Here is a 20,618-nt window from a genome sequence, read left to right on the forward strand (position 1 = left end):
CCTACCCCCACCGCAACTTTGTTTCTTCACCAATCGTCGTCATCACCACCACTACGACTGCCACCGGCCGTTTATTAACCAACCGTTTCTTCACTAACAGCCGCTGTCTTTCCTCCCATATTCATCAAACCTTAAACAACAAAAATCTAAAAAACAAAATCCTAATTTCTGATTTTCCCCAAATCGAGGTGAATCTGGATCTGCGTTGGATATTTTCTTGTGGATTTTGACCGCACCAATGGAAATCGGGTGGTAGAGTTTTGGGTGTGAAGTTGCCAGCTACCGCCTCCAACGGTCCCTCCGCCGGCTACCTTCGGCTGTCACATACGGCGAGTTCAGATATGGTATCGGTGCCTGTCTTTTCATGCGTGTGATGAAACCCTAAACCAAATTTCAAATACACTTTTATATGGGGTTGGCCGGATTTCGATTTGAATAGAAATTGATAGTTTATAGGATTTTAATCGGAAGTTGCAGGTGGAGTGGTAGGCAAAGAAGGTAATTTTAATCGACTATCGCAGAGATCGTGGTTACCGGGGGACTGAACTTGGGGTTAGGGTTCCGGCATAGACTAAATTTGGGGTTGGGATTCCGATGGAAGGGAAGGGGTGGCGGCGGCGGCTGATAGAGAGGGTCTGGTGGTGGTGGGAACACGGTGGTGATGGTGGTTTTATGTGGCTGTGCGCTTCTCGAGGTCTCCGGAGGGGTGTCAGCGGCGATGGTAGTGGCGGCCGGAGGTGGTGGTGGCTGCTGCTGGTAGTGGCAACCGGTGGTCGTGGTGGTGGCACAACGACCACAGCCACTGTGGTAGTTGTAGAGTGTGAGAGAGAGGGAGGAGAGAGAGAGAAAAATATATATATATATATATATATTAGGTATTTATTATTTTTTATTTTCTTTAATATTTTCATGTTGCCCAAACTTTAAGTAATCCACACAAATACTTCTTTAAGGAGTAGAAAGACGAATTTACCCTCGTGTGCCTTGCACATGACTAGATTTAACAAAAAATATTAACTGGGTTAGTGCCAAAGGACGTAACGTGAAAGGAATTTGAAACATGATGTATGCCTTTTGCTATTTCTTTCATTAAAGAACGTCTAATAAAAATCGGGTCAAACGTAAAAGATGTTTTTTTGTCATTTTGTCTTTTTAAAATTGAAATGAAATCGTTTTTTAGGCATGACAAGAAATTAGATCGGATAACGTATCACCGTGTTTTATCGATTGACTTTAATTGATCAAGCGAGTCAAAAATGATGTTTACAAGTTTATATCTAGCATGTCGCGTCACCCGAGCTTCGACTTGATTTTATCGCCCCACACGATCAGTTTTCAATCCCGTTTGAACCAATCAAAGGTTCAAGGTTTTGCTTTGTTTTGGTGGCATGTTTTCTTTCATTGATCGCCCTCCTAAGATACCTGTAGTTGGAATAATTAGATCAAAAACACAATATTTTGTGAGAAACTCTCCCACAACCATTTTTAATATAATATAACTATATAACTATACTATTAAAGCAACACAAGTTGTCCACATGACATTTTACTAGGCATTTCACATAGAACGCCAAGTAGATGTCATGTCACTATTCCTATTATATTATGATATATGACCCCGTTTTCTTATTATAACGCATGACCCTTAAGGCTTTATAAAATTTTGAAAAATTTATGTGATACGGGTTTTGAACCCAAGGCCTTATGTTTCAAACCAAATATGCTTACTAACTCCACTAAAATGGTACTTGTGTTTGATTTCTTGACTTAACATATATAAATGTGATTTCTCTTCAAGTATAAAACCAAAATTATATTTAATTTTTAACATGTCCATAATTCACAATATCACACTGTCTTCTCATTAGGATTGTTCTACCCTTTTATCAAATACCCTACCTGGACCCTTAACCCTTTTAGAAAGAAATGTGGACCCGAGGCTCTACCCTCTAAACATAAAAGGGTCGGGTATAAATAAGGGTTTCAAGGGTCCAACCCTTTACCCTTTAAAGCAGTAATCGCAGTTCCTTTTCTGCATTTACTAGTTGAATATCTCATATATGACTTTTATATGAATCCTATAACAGTTATACTTTCATTTAATAACACAATAAACTCTAACTTTGAAAGTTTATCAACCATTTGAACCGATGCAAATAATATTCACATTCACAAATTACATGTAGAGAACAATTCAATGATTTTCATACATATATGTTTCTAGTCAGCAATATGGCCTTTTATTTTTATTTTTCTTAGTAGTTGGGAAATTTATGATGAATCATATATAAAATACAAACCTCTCATACATTTCAGATTAATCGCGAATCTGATGTATATTCATCTAGAAACTAGTAAACGGGTCAAGGGTTGGAAAAAGGGTGGGATCCTTGAAACCCTTTTACCCTTTAAGGTGAAATTTAAATACCCTTTACCCGACCCATATTATACATTCGGGTCTAATTAAGGGTTTTACGAGTCGGGTAAAAGGGATTCAAGGGTCTGACCCTTATCTTGCTCACCCATGCTTCTCATATATCTTTAACACAACCATTTAAAATTATTCATCATTTCTCTCTTTATTTTGAAATATAATATATTTTTATTTATTTTCTTTTACAACAAAACCTTAGTCTATGTAAATTTAGTTTTTAAATATGTGACAACCTTTTGTCATAAATATCATTTCTCTCATGTATCTATGACTCGGCTCACCATGGCATAGGAAATAACTAAGTTAAATCATTTTATGTAAACCTTTAGTTCATGAAAACCGAGGTAAAGTGTGTGTGGGATTTGAGTTGGAATGCTTGAAAACACCCATTCCTAACATTGTTACTACTACCACTACATTTTTGCCATATGTATCTAAACTAATTGTGTTATATAAATAGAATGGTGAATGTCGGCTTAAATAAGCAGATGTCAGGTGCTTTGACTCGTGGCGTTTAGGCTAAATACGTGGAGAAGCTTTGTTTTGTGGGTAAAGTTATTTTTCAAAGGGAAACAAAAGTAAGAAGGATGAGAAGGATTTATAGCCACACACAAAAACCTTTCAAAAATAAAAAATAAATAAATAAAAATCATAACTCAAATTTTAATTAAAAAACAAAAAAAGGAAAAACACAAAAATGTTTCCACCGTCTTCCTCATTCTTAAAAAAAAAAACAAAATGTTGAGGGAAAGAGATCATTGTTTATTATTGTGTTTTGTGTTCATTTTCGTCATTGATTGTGTCTTTTTTCCTTGACATTGTGTTTTTTTCTTGATATTATGTTATATTAGTCAACATTGTGTTATATCTTGTTCGACATTGTGTTATATTTTGCGATTTATTATGTCTTTTTTTAGTTATAATTGTGTCTTTTGTTCATTTTGTCCTTGTGTCTTTTGTCACTGCATTGTGTCTTTTCATATTTTTTATTTTTATTTTTTTTGGAACAAGAATGACAAAGGAAAAAATTTTGTTTTTTTTAATTTTTTAACTTTTTATTTATATTTTGAGTAACCTAACCTGTATTATCAAAACAAAAAATATAACTTGTTTCATATTATAACAAAAGGACTATATTTACAACATCCTTATTTTCAGTCCACTTCTTCTTCTTCTTCTTCTCCTCCATCACTTTCCCCCAAATGAGAAACATCACCAAACACCGTCCTCGTTCCCTCCTCCGGCCACTCACCCACCCAAATCCACCCACCAAACACCATAACGACGAAAGCTTCATATCCACACTAACCACCATCGTCCGATGCAACCAACCAAGCTGGGCATCTATCTTCAACAACCCTTCCATTTCCCACAACTTACAACCACACCACGTGGAACACGTCATCCTCCGCACCCTAGACGACCCACGTCTAGCCTTACGCTTCTTCAATTTCCTGGGCCTCCACAAAAACTTCAACCACTCCACGACGTCGTTTTGCATCCTCGTTCACGCCCTCGTGGAGTCCAATTTCCTGTGGCCCGCGTCTTCGTTGATTCAAACTTTGTTAGTTAGAACGTCTGACCCGCGTGTTGTCTTTGAACATTGTCACAATGCTTTTGTTAGTTTTAAGTTTTCGAGAATGGTAGGGTTTGATTTGCTAATTAACGCGTATGTTCAAAATAAGAGGGTTTTGGATTCGTTTGAGATTGTGAATTTGATGAAGGAGAGGGGTTTAATGCCGGAGATTCGGACGGTGAGTGATGTGTTTAATGGGTTGGCTCGGATTAGACGGTTCGATTTGGTTTTGAGGTTTTATTATGAGATGGTTGAGATTGGGATTAGAGGTAATGCTTATGTACATAGTGCGGTTATTAGGTGTTTTTGTGAGTTGAAGGATTACGATAAAGCTAAGGAAATGATACGGTGGTTGGAGTGTAACGGGTATGAGGTAAATGTTGTTATGTATAATGTGTTGATTCATGGCCTCTGCAAAGGCCAAAAGATGGAGGATGCGATGGATGTGAAGAATGTGTTGAGTTTAAAGGGTTTGAAACCGGACGTGGTGACTTATTGTAGTGTAATTATGGGTTGTTGTAGGTTACAGCAGTTTAAAACGGGTAGGGATCTTTTGTATGAAATGGTGGATTTGGGATTTGTTTCGAGTGAGGCGGTTGTTTCGGGAGTCGTTGATGGGTTGAGAAGAAATGGAGATGGGGTTGATGCTTATAATTTGGTTCAAGATTTGAAGCGTGTTGGAGTGGTGCCGAGTTTGTATGTTTATAACGCATTGATTAGTTCGTTATGCAAAGAGGGGCATACGGTTGAGGCGGATAATCTTTTTAGAAACATGGGTGCTAAAGGTTTAAAACCAAATGATATTACTTACTCTATTATTATTGATTCATTATGCAAAAGAGGTAAACTTAATTCTGCTTGTGTTTTACTTGCTGAAATGAATAAATCATCAATCCAAACGTCTATTTATCCTTATAGTGCTTTAATAAATGGATGTTGTAAGTTAGGTAAACTTACAATAGCAGAATCTCTTTTTGAAGACATGGTTTCTAATGGTGTTAATCCAACGGTTGTAACATATACATGTTTAATAGACGGGCATTGCAAACACAAAGATGTGCGTAAGGCATTGAGGCTTTATCATGAAATGACTGGAAAAAGGATTGTTCCAAACGTATATACGTTTACATCATTGATTTCTGGTTTTTGTAATGAAAACATGATGTCACAAGCAAGTGATTTGTTTCATGAAATGATGGATAAAAATGTTACGCCTAATGAGATAACCTACAATGTTATGATCGAAGGGTATTGTCGAGAGGGCAATATGGTAAAAGCCTTTGAATTGCTCTATGACATGGAGAAAAAGGGTCTTAAACCAGATACATATACTTTCAGATCTTTAATTACGGGTCTTTGTGATATTGACAAGGTTTATGAAGCTAAAGAATTTGTAAATAACCTTAATAAGCAACAGTATAAGTTGAATGAAATGTGTTATAGTGCTCTCTTGCAAGGTTACTGCCAGGCTGGACATTTTGATGATGCCATTAACGCTTGCAATGAGATGGAAATAAACGGGATCGCCATGGATGTCGTTTGTTATTCTGTTCTTATAAACGCAGCCGCTAAACAAGGTGGTGTTGGTAAAATAATATCTTTATTGAAACAAATGCACGAACGAGGATTAACTCCTGATAACGTTTTATACACAAACTTAATCGATGCGTTTGGTAAACGAGGAGATCTTGAGAAAGCAATGGGATATTGGGATATTATGATTACTGAAAGTTGCAAACCGAATGTTGTGACATACACTGTGATTATAAACTGTTTGTGTAGATTAGGGTTTGTAGATAAAGCTGAAATTTTATGCAAAGAAATGCTTGCTAATCGCATCATTCCAAATCATGTGACATATGGTTGCTTTCTCGATTGCCTTGTTAATTTAGGGCAAATGCAAAAAGCAGTTGGTCTTCACAATGTTATGATTGAAGGGTGTTTTGCAAACACTATAACATACAATATTTTGATTCGGGGTTTTTGCAAAATGGATAGAATTCAAGAAGCTGTGAAGGTTTTATTTGAGATGAATAATAATAATGGGATCTCATCGGATCTTATGAGTTATTCGACTGTTATTTATGAGTATTGTAGAATCGGTGAGCTACAAGAAGCGATAAAGTTATGGGATTTGATGATTGATAAGGGGTTGAAACCGGATACAGTGGCGTATAATATTATAATACATGGTTGTCGTGTTGCTGGTGAATTGACCAAAGCCGCTGACTTTCGTGATGATATGATTAAACGAGGATTGAAGCCTGATGAAGCTGATGTGATTTAGTTTGGGCGTTTATTTTATTGAACAATCAATGTAAGTAGGCCTGTAATTCTGTAAACGAACCGAACAAAGTTTGTTTGTTTTAACACAACTTTTTGTTCATATAATTAAACGAACTAACATGAGCACGTGTTCATTTACGTCCGTTCATTTACGCTTGTTTATATTTGTTCACTTATGCCCGTTCCTTTACACTTTTTTAAATGTTATTCAAAATTATTTACTATTAAAATCATCCTTATTTACGCTTGAAATCAAATTGATTTGATATTTTTTTAACCCTTAAATCCAATTTAGAATCAGTTTGATGATTTCTTTGTTTCGCTTTAAAATGTTGGATGTAATTGTAAAGCTGATGGTATTTTAGATTTTAAATTGGATATTAACCATTACTTTTAAATGGTGTTCGCTTGTGTTCCTTTATGTTAAATTATGTTTGTGAATTGTTTGTTTAGATTTTATCGAGCGAACACAAATGAACATGAACATGAAAATTCGTTTCTGTAAGTGTATGTGTTCGTTCATTAGTTCAGCTAAAGTTAAACGAACAAGCTACGCTCGTATTCATTCGGTTTAATTACAAGCCTATGTGTGACATACGAAGCTTAATAATCATTGAGATAGTTACCATATTTCCATATGAAGCATTCATTGTTAAACATTAAACTTTTTGTTGCAGGGTAACTTCTTCTGGTGGTCCGATGACACCAACAAAAGCTGTTTATTATGGAGACTGGGTTACTTCCCTTGGTGAGTCAACTTTACAAATGCTTCTAGAAAGTTCAATTTTACTGAAAATTGTAAATCTTTGGACTTTATAAGCTATAATGCTCCTTGTTTACAAAGAATTATTAAATTTGTATATGGTTGGCTATCATTGTGGTTTGAGTTTTGCGGTTAGTAATCATCTTGTTATTCAGATGCTGTTTTCTCTTTGCTAATAGCTATTCTTCACTGTTTTAATTATTTCTGCTATTTATAAATGATTTAAAAGTATAACCTGTATTGTTTTTTCTGTACAGGGCATCCAGTTCTATTGGTGGGCTCCTTTTTGAGAGTTTTTGATTAAGCATTAGAGGGGGCAATCCTGACCCAAAGCCATTCATACGTGTTAGTTTGGGCAAGGCAAGTCAATTAATTGGGTCAGAATGGGTCATGTTAAAATTTCATAATATTAATTTGGGTGGAATTTGGTTGATATTTTAATGTGAACGAGTTGTTTGGTTTACGCTGGTTGGTGTTTCACTAAACCGCGGGTCGGTGTCGTTGTCTCCACCGCCGGTGATTGGATTTGCCCACTTCTCTCGCATGCCGTGACTTGATCGTCCACTGCTCGTTGATCTACTCTGGTGAGTTCTTATATACGTTGCGTATGGTTAATTGGTTCGATTAGGGTTGTTTCCTAGTAATACTAATCAAAATTACATTCTAATTTACGAATCTTGATTGGTTTGCATTTAGGTCAAATGAGTTTTGGGGATTTGGGGTTTTTGAATTAGGTTCGACTTTGTCGGTTAAGTTAAGGGATTAATGAAATTTCTTTGTAGGCTGATTAATGATTGCTTAGATGTTTTAAGTTGTTTGCAATTTGTTTTGATGCTAATATAGAATAGGGTGTGTTAGAATGTTGTTCAGATTCAAATTATTAGATATTTTATGAAGATATTTGTTCATATTTAGTTTACATTGTTTATGATTGCTTATTGTTTGGGGTGTAAACGAGCCAAGCCGAGCCCAAGCTCCGATTGTTTTGACTTACAAAAGCTCGAGCTCAAGCTCAGATTGTTTCGAGCTCTTTTTCTAAAGCTCAAGCTTGCATCATGAGTTGTTTTTTCAGCTTGGGCTCGGCTCGTTTATTATTTATTTATTAATTTATATAAGTTTTTAATTAATTTTATTCATTTTTGAGGAAAACCTTAAACAAGCCAAAGCTTGGCTTGAGCTCGGATGCACAGTCTGAATTCTGAAATCAATGCATGTCCAAAAGATGTAAAATTTAAAAATACCCAAGGCTCGTTAAGGCCTGGCGAGCCAAAACGAGCTTTCTATACAAGGCTCGAGCTCCATATCTAAACGAGCTTTATTTAAGGAAAAAGCTTGGCTCATTTCGAGCGTATTATTGATCCGAGATTGAGTAGCTTGCTAGCGACTCGGCTCGTTTGCACCCCTAGATATCACTAAAATTTTGTAGAAAACCCATAACCAGTCATGGAAGATATATTCAATCAATCAATCAATCAATCAATCATACCCAGTGAAAAAAATCCCACCAATAGCAAAGCTATAAGTAGGGTCTGGGGAGGGTGGGATGTAGGCACACCGTACCTCTATCCAATAGTATAGAGAGATGGCTTCCAGAGAGACCCTCAGCTCTAAAAATCATATGTATGTGAGGATATAATAGGCAATCAAAGTTCAACAGTGATATAATTATTGATAACACTTAGTAATTATAATGATAATAGTATATAGATATATTGGGATAAGGGATAATAATAATAATAGTAGTAGTAGTAGTAGTAATAATAATAATAATAAGCATAGTATACAAAAAGAAAACTACATAGTGACGTGGAAGATATTGATTCGGCATATTTTCCATGACTGGTTATGGTTTTCACTAAATTTTTCAAGATTGGTTACGGATTCTTAGCTGTTCACATGTTCACTAGAGTAGATTTAAGTATATGTCTACATATACTTTGGCTTGACTTGTCTATTAATTAGTCAATTTCAAATGAGTTAGAACCACGAGTCACAAAACATTTTGAACTATAACATATATTAAGTGCTAGATGGTAAAAGACCCTAAGGAGGACAAGCCCAATGCTATTAAAAAAATGAATTTTCAAAAACAGAATAATAATCATGAGTGTTGACAATCAGTTCTTCATTGTTAGTCAAGTAAAATATAAGTTGATTGTTGGGACTTGAGTGGTGATTATTGGAATACAGATCGTAATTAAAACAGTAGAACACACACTTGTGAGTATTAGGAGTGATTTATTATAGAAACTACTGATGTTATCTGTTATAAATAATTATTATAGACACTCCTGAAGAATTATTGAGTTAGTCTTAGAATTCACAGGATGATACATTAACTTATGGTACATTGAATTGAATTGGTTTTTATATTGAACTAGTAGTCATGACCCTCACATTGCACCGGATCCGTTGTCTGTGTTTTGTTACATGTTTATATTGTGTTTGACCATACAGTAATTGCACGTATTCTTGTCCAGAGCAACATTCCATATTGGCTACAATGTATAAGTCCATACCTAAATTACAGATTAGTTTGCGTAAGTTTACCTAGTGTTGAACTGCTATTTTAAAGTTTACATATCACAAACATAAAATGTTAGCAGTTATGAATTTTTGGTGATGTATTGTAATATTGAACGTTGTAAAGTTTATGGTTTGCTGTTTTGCTTACAGTCTTTTTTTTGGGCATATTTTGCAGATAGAACGCTACGAATTTTTGGTGACAACTGACAAGCATACTTCTTTTGGATGTTGAGATGGTTACTGATATGGCTATTAATTGGTATGATATTAGATTAGTCTTTATACTTGAAGTGGTTTATGATCTTGACTTTAGTATTTCTAGTGTTTACGTCATCGAAAGACTTTTTAGATGATCATATTATATTATACTTGCCTTTCAATTTTCATGCTCTATTTTCTTTCAAGATTGGCTAAAAAAAGTAAACCAACCTGTTTCGACCCGAAACTTGTTCCAACCCATTTTGGCCCGGACCCGGTTTGGACCCATTCCGACCTGAACTAAACCAATCCTTTTTTTATTTGACCCATTTCGACCCTACCTGTTCTGACCCGTGACCCACTCCAACCCGACCCGTTTGCCAGCCCTGTTAGCATAATTAATATATTTCAAGAAAGTGTCATCTTATCCTCCAATTAAAGGTATTGCTAAATTGTGTTCTTAATCTATGTTAACTGCGAATATTTAATTAAAGCTCAGTATCTAATGCTCGAGCATAGCTCGCTCTTTATTTGATAATTATTTTGCACAAATCATCATTTGCCTACTTTCGCAACAAGGTGAAGTTGTGTAACATAAAGATAAAAATTAACTTAAAATTACTTTTGCTGTGGTCATTTTGTTGGCTTAATTTGGATCGGGTCTAGAATGGATTAAGAGTTGAAAGTGGGTTTTTAGTTTATTTATTACTGGCTTATTGTTTTTTGTTATTATTTACTTTTATTTGGTAACGTTTTAAGTATACTAGGACAAGTAGAAAATTGTTTTGGTTTCCTAGTTAGAGTTTATTTATTCTCCAGTGTTATGTTACTATGTTTTAGTATAAACAAGAACTTATGTATTAGGTTTTTCTGTGGTTATTTTTCTCGGATTATTGTAATAAAAGAATCGAACCTTGTTTATCCATATCATGCCCTCCTTTGTTTTAGAAGAGCAAATGCTTGACCAGTTCTTCTTTCATGATGACCCGTCGACCCCTTTATTTCATATTAAATCTAAAAAATATTTAGTTACATGGACGGTTGGATAATTTGTCAAATTGTGTTTAAATTAGGCATCGGGTTGGCACATCAACACATTTTGTTTTTAAAATTTTTATAAATAATTAATATTGTTAAGTTGTGATTACAAAAAACTCTATTGCCATGATAAAGGGATATTTAATGCATACTAAATTGATTTAAGAGTTCGTAAGCATTTTTAATACACTTCATACTACTTTCAACTCGTTTGACCAGTTTTTTTGATCTGTTTGACCCGATAAGGTGTTAAAACATAAAAAAAAATCTCAACCCAAATTTACCATATTTTTATAATTTCGACTAGTTTAGATAAAAACATAATAATAATTACGTAGCATGCATATTGGCTTCAGGTCTGAACCTGATAATAGCAATCCAGCTGGGACTATTAGGTATGTTGCATGGGTTTCATTTTGCTGCGAGTAATATATCTGAAATTTGTAAGTCTTTTGAAAGATGAATTTATTGTTGTTTTTTATTTTAAATTGTCCTTTTAATGTTACAGCAAAAGCGGTACGGGCAACATCAAAAGAATGTATAACGTGTTATCTGTGGTGGGGTACGCCTTTGTCTCTGAGTTGAGTAGACATGAGCTCTATGTGATCTTCGACCAAAAGGTTTGTTCGATTTATTGATTGACCTGAAATGTATAGCGTGTGACCAGAAGGTTCATTTAATCGATTTATTCATTGGCCTAAAATGTATAGAGCGTGACCAAAATGATCATTAATCGAGTTATTCATTAAAATGTATAAGCTCTAAAGCTTATCTTGTTATGATTTAAGAATCTGCTTTCTTCAAATGAAGTCAGTTTGATCACTCAAAAAGCTCAACTTTTTTTGTTGTATTAACATTTATTGTTAATGTTAATAGTGGTCTCACTTTGGTGAAGCAAGTTTGATCACCAAATCTTAGTTGAAAGATAGCGTAGCTCTATGCGAAAAATAAATAAAAAAAGTGGAAGGGTTCAGAGTAAGAATGAAAATAACCAGACCCAAATGCACAATCACATTTTTAGTTGAATATATTACAAAAACAACATTTTTGTGAGCGCAATGGCACTTACAATGAAGTCCATGTCCCCTTCCTCGTACTGAAATTATAGATAAAATATTAAATTTTGTTTACTTTGGCTGTTCGAGATAGGGAAAACTAAACTCCTAAATTTGAACTTGAACATATATAGTCATGGTATTTAGGGCTTGTGTATCAAGCCCACATGCCCAGTTTATATCTATATATTATAATCGTTTATTAAATGAAATGATAAATTTTCCTTTTAACCATGATATTAGAACCACCTGAGGCTCTATGCCACCTCCGCCGCCTCACACAAACAAACACTAGCTGTCACCGATTGAGAAAAACCTTATAAGGATAGGAAGACATGTTGCCACTGCTGCTGCCCTTTATGGCCACCCGTTAGTTTCCCATTTACTTATTTGTAAAATTCCAAGTTGTTTTTATGATAAGGCTATTGAGACTTTATAAAGAAATGGAGAGCTTTTGGAATGAATATTATAAGAACATTGTGAAATTTTGGAGTTCTGTTGAAGATTGAAATGTGTGGAATGAGGGTATGGATGGATTTATACTTTTTGGGAAGATATCGGATTGATTTGGTTATGGTATATGCTTGTTAATAGTTTGTTTAATCTTAGCTGGATCCAAAATGGGTATTCACAAGAGTTGTCAAAATGGTTATGTTGGTTGATATCCGGTTATATTCAATGAATATTGGGGTATTATTTCATCAAGAAAAAGTGTTGGCACACCCCTACATCTTGCTTAGTAGTTCAAGTTAAATTCGGGCTTGTGGTTCTTCCTATATTTTAAATAGAGGTGTGTTGGAATGGTGATTCAAACAAAGGGTTAAGATTGGCTGGCAATCTTAAAATTTTACACCAACAGTTTCTCATGGTGGTGTGCTTCTGAATATCAACCCGGACAAGTCACAAGTTGGTTAAAATTGGCAATCTTAAAAAATGGGCCTGCTTTGGTTGAGATTTGGCCATAGACAACTATTTATTTAATTAACATTACCATTTTTAACTTACTTCTCAAATATTGACATTACACAACTTTTAACAATGTTATTAAATACTTCCATAATCTCCAATCACCCAACATGTCCAATCGCAACACAATCTGAAATCAAAATTACTGAACATAAACAAAAACTACCATACATTTTCAACCAAACCAGAAACAATTCTCTAGATAAAATCCATTAACAAACAAATAACACAACAACACAATAACATCCTACAACAATTCAAATCTAACTACGCTTTAGCCTTCTTAGGAGACTTGGTCGCTTTTGCAGCCGCAGTCTTCTTAGGCAAAAGCACCGGGTTGATATTCAGCAGCACACCACCATGAGCAATGGTTACTCCAGCCAAAAGCTTTCCAAGCTCCTCATCGTTCCTAATCGCCAACAAAACATGCCTCGGGATTATTCTGTTCTTCTTATTATCCCTAGCCGCATTTCCAGCCAACTCCAACACCTGCATAACAATAATAAATTAACAATAATTAAAATTAAAATTTCCCAAATTATTTTAAAAAAATCAAACTTACTTCAGCCGCAAGATACTCAAGAACCGCAGTGAGATACACCGGGGCGCCTGTACCCACACGTTGGGCGTACCGTCCTTTCTTCAAAAACCGGCCGATTCTTCCGACCAGGAACTGTAAACCGGCTCTGATTGAGCGGGTCACCGCCTTTCCTACCTCCGGCTCCCTTCTTTGCCTTTGCAGGTGAATCCATTTGCTTCTTTAACTGAAAAGATTTGAAGAAATGAGAAATGATTTGTTTGAAAGTGTGGTGGTGAAGAAACAATGTTGAGGTTGTTTATATATAGTGATTGGTAACGAGGTACGTTGGATTACGATCCGCGTGAAAGGAAATGGACCAATCAGAATGCGACTTTGATTTTTTAATTTATTTATATTTTTTATTGGGGAAGTGAAAATTTTCTTTACGTTTTGGTATTCAAATTTCATCCACTATTGCGCCTTTTGAAAATTTCGTTTTTAAACGGTTAAATAACAATATTTTTTAAAATATAATTAAACTATGATAGAGTCCGTGTGATACACGGGTGGTTAAAAAAAATAAAAAACTGAGCCACGGGTTATAACATAACTAAAAGGGTTCGTGTCTCATATTGTGTTTAGAAGAAGAGATGATAAAATAAGAAGCTACTCACATGATATGTACGTGACATCTTATGTAGAAGCCCTAGAATGATGCCATGTGGAAAACTCATCTTGCTTTAATATAAAATTATACACTTTTGACCCGTAAACTAGTAATACCTCTGAAAAAAAAATTTAGCAAATTGATCAAAATGTGGAAACCAGTATAATTTCTTAGATAATAACTAACTTGAGATAATTAGAAATTGTTAATAATATAATTTTAAGAAAGTCATAAACGGTTTATTTGAAGTACTTAATAAATATTAAATATTAATAATACGTTAATTGTCAAATGATTTAACATAAAAATATATTAAATTGAAGGAGTGGTAATTAAAAAGTTAGTCAATTAGGTGGAATATGTATAAATGAAAATTGATTAGTTGGCATCCTATATGGATGACATATTTGAAGGACATGTGTAACATGTATTGCTTTAATATATTAGTTAGATTAGATGAATATATTTTCATTATTAGTCGAATTTTACTGACGGTTATTTTTTATATTTATTTTTAAAAGAAAAAGGTAGAATGTCTAGGTAAAGTTTATGATTTTAAAAATTGCATTATTTCATAATGCTGGACAAAATGATCTAATTATAACAGAGAGACAGGCAAACGAGTAACAAACTATGTCGTCATCCTCTTTATGAGTGGAGTTATAATGAATCGTTTGCACCTTTACATAAAAGGGAGGGTTGCGGTGTTCCAATCCCACCATTATCACCATTCACATGCTACATATGACTATTCTTTCTTATCATTTGAGTATACTGTAGAGGTTAAGTGGATAATATCAATAAATCATACAAAAGTTAATAGATATATCATTCCTATACGAGGTAAATTGTTATGCTATCTTATCATTAAGTATGTAGCATCATAAATTTTGGGAAGAGAGCAAACATGGTGCATAGATCTCCCGTGTATGTGTGTGTTTTGAAAGTAAAAGGACGAAAGGCGTCACATTGTCAAACTTTGTTTACGTAAAAGGATTTGGGGTATTTTCATAAGTATTATCATCTAGGGGAAAAAAGGTATCAACTATGAGTGTGTGTGATAATTAAATGGCTAATTTTATGTGCATAATAAGGCTTTCAATTCTATGAACTATATATGGTTCCAATATGAATTCAAAGACTTGATCTTTATGTATATGAGTTAAAATAACCTTCTTGTATTGAAGAAGTTGTTATTGGTCTTAAATCACTTGGGTCAAAATGTGAACAATGCCAATTTGGGGGAAATCAACCTAAGACAATAAACTTAAAGCTTTTGATTAACATTGACGGGATCATTAATAACGTGTAAATATAGTATTGATTCAGTTATGATGAAACTGAAGTAACTAGAATGAGTTAGTACGACAAGATCATTTGATGAAATTGAATTTAAAATCGGTTTGCCGGTTTAAACCGGTATTTTTAAAAAAATCGACGGTACGATGTTCTAACAAACGCCCAAAAATACAGGGTTCTAAATACCGGTTGCCTTACGAAAATCCAGTATAACCGGTTCAACTGGCTGGTACATACCAGTTTTTAAAACATTGGTTTTAGCAGAAAACAAAATGATTAGTATTCTCGATAATATTTATCAAATTTATGATTTATGAATTGAATTCCAAACAATTGCGAGTTTATGAGGTGTGAAAAAAAAATGGTTGATCTGAAAACCCATTCTATCCTTATACATGGTATGATGTCACATATCTCATGGCTAGATGAATGATTTGTTTACACCTATCTTTGCACATACCCAAAATAGTGAATTTAATTTTTTAGGCCAATGCCTTTGTTAATCACTCAATAGATACATGCATTTAACTTTGACCCAAAATAAAGAGTTTGTGCTATAAATCTGGTAACACGCATTCCAAATAAGTTTGGTGGTTTAGTTTCCAAATAATTTCGGGGTTCTATCAGCTAGATTGCATCTTTGCGATTAACTCGTTTTAAAAACTCTGAAAACGCTCATCATCTTTGCAATAGCAGCAAATAAAACATGACATTGATATGCTAATTATTTATACAATCATTTTAATATTTTATGTGTAACATCACGAAAAATTTGGTCCAATTTTGACAAACTAATAAAGATGATGGACTAACTTATGTTAAGGGAATGAAGTAAGGAGACTTCATCCTACATGGAAAGTGATAAAGAAAATAAAGCACTTTATAATGAGAGAACTTTTCATGATAATGTTCTTATGTGGCTAACCACTCTCCCTAGTCCTAGCGGAGGGTGCGAAGCACCCGACGCGCACCGGCTCGGGCCCGGGCTCAGGTGAAGGGCGATGGGCGCAATATGGCGCTTTGATGACGCACTTTGCACTTCGCATGCTTGAGAGCCGCGTTAGTATTTTTGAACAACGGAAGTGAGACCAAGACGTAACAAGCTACCAAAAGATCAGGGATTTTAAAATAAAAAGATTTGAAATTATGCATCTTCGCGCGATGCGAAGTAGTAACGTCACCTTTGAGCGACACGTGGCGACACGTCACAAGACACGTGTCACCACGAGGTGACACGTGGCAGGCCGAGGTGACACATGGCAGCCTACTTGGCGACTTACCGAGCCTACTGCATCTTCGCGCGACGCGAAGTTGCCACTTTTTGCCTATAAATAGGCCGGCCAGGGGGCGGGGTTCTCATTCATCCCTCACACCTCAAAATCACTCACACAACCTCGGTTTTCGTGCCACAACCCTGACATGCCGATATCCCGACGATTATGGTCTCGAAGTGCGTGCTAGAATTCTACCTAGTAGTTCTCTCGACTTTCCACCGTCAAGTAGGAGTACTGCCAGAGTAAAGCTTAGGCATTTCGTATATCAAGCTATACAAGGTAGGGGTTCGACCCAATTATTATATTATTAATGGCTTAGACCCTAGTCGGGGATATAGCCCGTACCTTGATCATATAAAAATGCGAAATATAGATTTTATAAGTCCAGATTATAGTTGAAATATTAATTCTCTATTATATACAAAAAAATTATAAATATGTCTTATGATATAAGAAACTTGAAATATACGTTTCTTCATAAAGAAGAAACGTAGTTTATAAATGATTAATAAAAGAAAGGATTAAAGGTCATTATGTTTTATAAAGAGATAAATGTCAAGGTAAAGGTTATGCAAATGGACTAAAGGTCTGAAGCTAGATCGTTGATCTGGTATTTATAAAACGTTATTCTCGTACTATAGGTCCGGGGTAACAAGATAATACAAGTCAGTGAGAAAAACCGAACAAGAAGAAAGGTGAATATGTCCAACTTTTATAAAACGAGTCTTTAAATATTTGCATGGGAATTATGTATCCCTAAAACTTTATAAACAAAAGTAATCGCTGGCCCTCAGGCTATTGTATACGTTTGTTTGGATCCTTACATATGTGGGTAGACGGTGGGCACACCGCACCACACTTGCTAATGCCTCCGCCACGTTGGGCCGGACCTAAGTAATGTCCGAGAGGGGATTATCTTGTGTATATTAGTAGTTGCTAAGTCCTCGATGCTGCGGTATCGCTGAGTGGTTTCGAGTAGAACTGGATGTTTATAATAGTAAATTTGACTTTGTTTCCTAAGCCACGATGGGTCGGGTCATATGATACCCGAGGGGATAACTAAGTATTAAAATATTTTGTGTCAGCGTGTTCACCAGCATGTGTTGCTGACGTTTTCTTATAACTGTTTTACAGGTAATGAGGAATAGGTGATTGGAGATGGTAACTAGCCATTAGACGATCTGATGGCTCGTATGAAGATTTTGATATTTAAATAATGTAAAATTATGGTTTTCTCATCCAAACACTTTTGTACCAACCAACGGGTGTTTAAATCCCGTCTTTTGAATATAATAATATAATTATATTTTAATCAAGTCTTCCGCTTTACAACCTTAAACTCTATATATTTACAAAATATGTACCAACTTGTGTGTCACACGCCTAGGCCCTAGAATGGGGTGTGACATTATATCTCTGCCTTCTGCATCAAGTATATTATATCTTATCGTGCTTGAAGCTGTGGAGTTACTTAGCCGAGTTCAACGGTTATGCATATAATGTTATGACTCCAAGATCAGTTAATAGCTTTTAAAAGATTGGGTTTTGCAATTAAAAGAGGTAGCGGCGGCGTAGCTTGTTATCCGTTTGCCTTTTGTTTTGATGTAATCAATATTTTTTAAATAGACTTAAATTATGGTATATGTAGATGTTTTAAATTGACATAAAAAAGATGAGCAGAAAAGATTATATAAAAGTGCAGATGTTTAGTGTTTTGTTATGATTAAAAGCTAATAATTAGCCTCTTTATCTTGAGATGATGTAAATACAAAATTCCAACAAATACTAACTGCATAGGAAGTGCATAATATTAGCTGCTCTAACAGAAGCAAGCAGATGCAATCATATAAATTATACTTACTATTTTCCTCCACCAACACGTCAAACTCAAAGATTCAGTTCTCTACAAATCAAACACAAAAACCCTTCTCATTTCAAATTGAATTTTTGGGAAGGGCTTATTATGTAATAAGTAATAGCCGGCCTGCGGGCAAAATATTCCGTATCAATATTAAGCATGCACTCAACTTGATCGTCCATCCAATCCCGGCCATTGATATTTTTATGCCAATGTTGGCTGCATCAGCAAGCATATTTTGGACAAGGCCTAATAAAATCTGCAAATTCCAACTAAGCCATTTATTACCACTGTTAAAGCCTTTGATTACCCACCCCAATTTCAATACCACAACTTTACTACAGCATTTCAACTATCTTGAAATTTGATAAAGCCCAAAACAAACAGTTGACGAAATGGTTGCATTTGTGATCCGACTTTACAGACATGAAATGTATTAAGATCTACAAAAGTTGAAGGTAATTCATGCCAATGCTACAAAAGTCTAAATGTTTACTCGTTATCAACCCAAAATAACTTAACATAAATTAAACGAAAACATGCTTAGGGATTGGGTGATACAAGAGTCTCAACATAGGTAACTAGCTTGCAAGTCAATTTACATCATTTATCATTAGTCCAAAACATCACACACGTTGAATGTGTATAAATGAATGATCATGTGATTACGGGTCACGTCGATACTGCGTTGCACGCCACATTTTTGTCCAAATAAGTGCCATGTTAAAAACCTCAAGTCAACAATCTGGACCGTGTGTCCATGATATTAGATGTTTCAAACCTTGTTTATCAATTTGGTTAACTGATTAGCCAGATGTTCTTAAATTAGCTATAGATCCATTTAATAACATTTCTTGTCGAAAAACGAATACTAGTTTAAAATGGGTTAATTATTAGGTATTCAATCAACTATTGGGCAAGAACTAATCTAATCGTATCCTAACTTGCTAAGGGACTGCTTAAATAATTCAGTATACACTTAAATTGTCCACTTTTAAGATTAATTTATTCAACTGGTAAGCAAATATACATTTGAGTAGTTTGTTGGAATAAATAAGCTTACTTGGACTACTTTTTGGCTGTTGCTGCTGCTTAACCTCTTTTGGACTATTTTAAGTAACTATTTAAGTAACTACATGGTCAATAGTGTCGAATTGACAGAATAAATTGTTCAACCCTAACCAAAACCGTATGTTAATCCTTTCGGTGTCAATAGCATCAGTCGGTGAAACCCAAACACGAGTGATTTAACCTAATAATCTAACAATGTGATACGAGTTGGCTTGCAATGAGAAAGATGGTTAAAAGAGGTAAACAAAAACAAGTCAGACGGTTAAACAGGTCGCGCAGATTCAAGTCTAATTTCATTGCCAATTCATGATCAAGAACAAGCAAACCACATTAACATATTCTTAAAAACAAAATATATAAAGCAATGGTAAACTGATTCAATCATTAACAGAATAAAACAGCCAACATTTCATCCTAACAAACTTCTAAGAGCTAGTAAATTTGGTAACGGCCTTGGTGCCTTTGGAAACAGCATGCTTGGCCAATTCACCAGGAAGCACGAGACGAACCACGGTCTGAATCTCCCTGGACGTGATGGTGGGCTTCTTATCAAGCCTGGAACTCTCCTGGGCCAGCTTCTCAAAGATGTCATTATATATATTATATTATTGTTCCCCCTAAAAGAAACTGTAATTAAAATGGGTTAATCTTGACCATCTAAAGTATCTAACTTATAATCTTAGCCATCTAAAATCCTAATTTTCCTTCTAGAAGCAGCAGTTGATCTCCTACCACACTACAGTTATTATGTTTCCAACCCACGTCTTATTTCCTCACCCCATTATAAACTCCTACCATCACCAAAGCTCTCACAGCGACTTCATAATCCCCAATCGAATATTAGTGAACAGAGGAATTGGGAAAGCAACACAAACCAACCACGGTAAGAAACTTACTTTTGTTGGTTTGATTTTGGATTTCATAATTACTTGTATTCAATCATTTATTTTTCCCCAGCTGAACCTCCGATTCCTTCAATTCCGTCATCATTGGATGCTTCTCTCAAGGTTCTTCTGTCACTTTTGGTGGTTATAATGTATTATTATAGCGTCATATGCTATATTAGATTATTCTGAATGTTTAACCA

The 20,618-nt window shown here is 34.9% G+C and overlaps 1 protein-coding gene and 2 pseudogenes across 2 annotated transcripts; 1 reads left to right on the forward strand and 2 right to left on the reverse strand.

Annotated features, from left to right (window-relative positions):
• The first annotated feature begins 3,636 nt into the window (after window positions 1-3,636).
• Window positions 3,637-6,310, forward strand: LOC143575887 (uncharacterized). Its single transcript, XM_077060143.1, has one exon. The coding sequence runs from the start codon at window positions 3,637-3,639 to the stop codon at window positions 6,295-6,297; it is 2,661 nt and encodes an 886-aa protein (XP_076916258.1). The 3' UTR covers window positions 6,298-6,310.
• Window positions 6,311-13,109: 6,799 nt separating this feature from the next.
• LOC143575907 (putative histone H2A.1) lies at window positions 13,110-13,594 on the reverse strand (annotated as a pseudogene). Its single transcript, XR_013142856.1, has 2 exons — window positions 13,405-13,594; window positions 13,110-13,331 (listed from the first exon to the last, which is right to left on the reverse strand). The product of XR_013142856.1 is annotated as a putative histone H2A.1 (transcript).
• A 6,362-nt stretch (window positions 13,595-19,956) lies between these two features.
• The window catches only part of LOC143575924 (putative histone H2B.1), a 39,293-nt pseudogene continuing 38,631 nt past the window's right edge, over window positions 19,957-20,618 (reverse strand).

This window comes from Bidens hawaiensis, unplaced genomic scaffold, assembly GCF_021521415.1.
Source record: "Bidens hawaiensis isolate Kalapana, Puna unplaced genomic scaffold, B.hawaiensis_p1.1 tig00001433_1, whole genome shotgun sequence".
NCBI classification, from domain to species: Eukaryota; Viridiplantae; Streptophyta; class Magnoliopsida; order Asterales; family Asteraceae; genus Bidens; species Bidens hawaiensis.

Bases quoted from the DNA above. Each gene is read 5' to 3' on its own strand.
- LOC143575887 (XM_077060143.1), top strand. From the start codon at position 3,637: ATGAGAAACATCACCAAACACCGTCCTCGTTCCCTCCTCCGGCCACTC.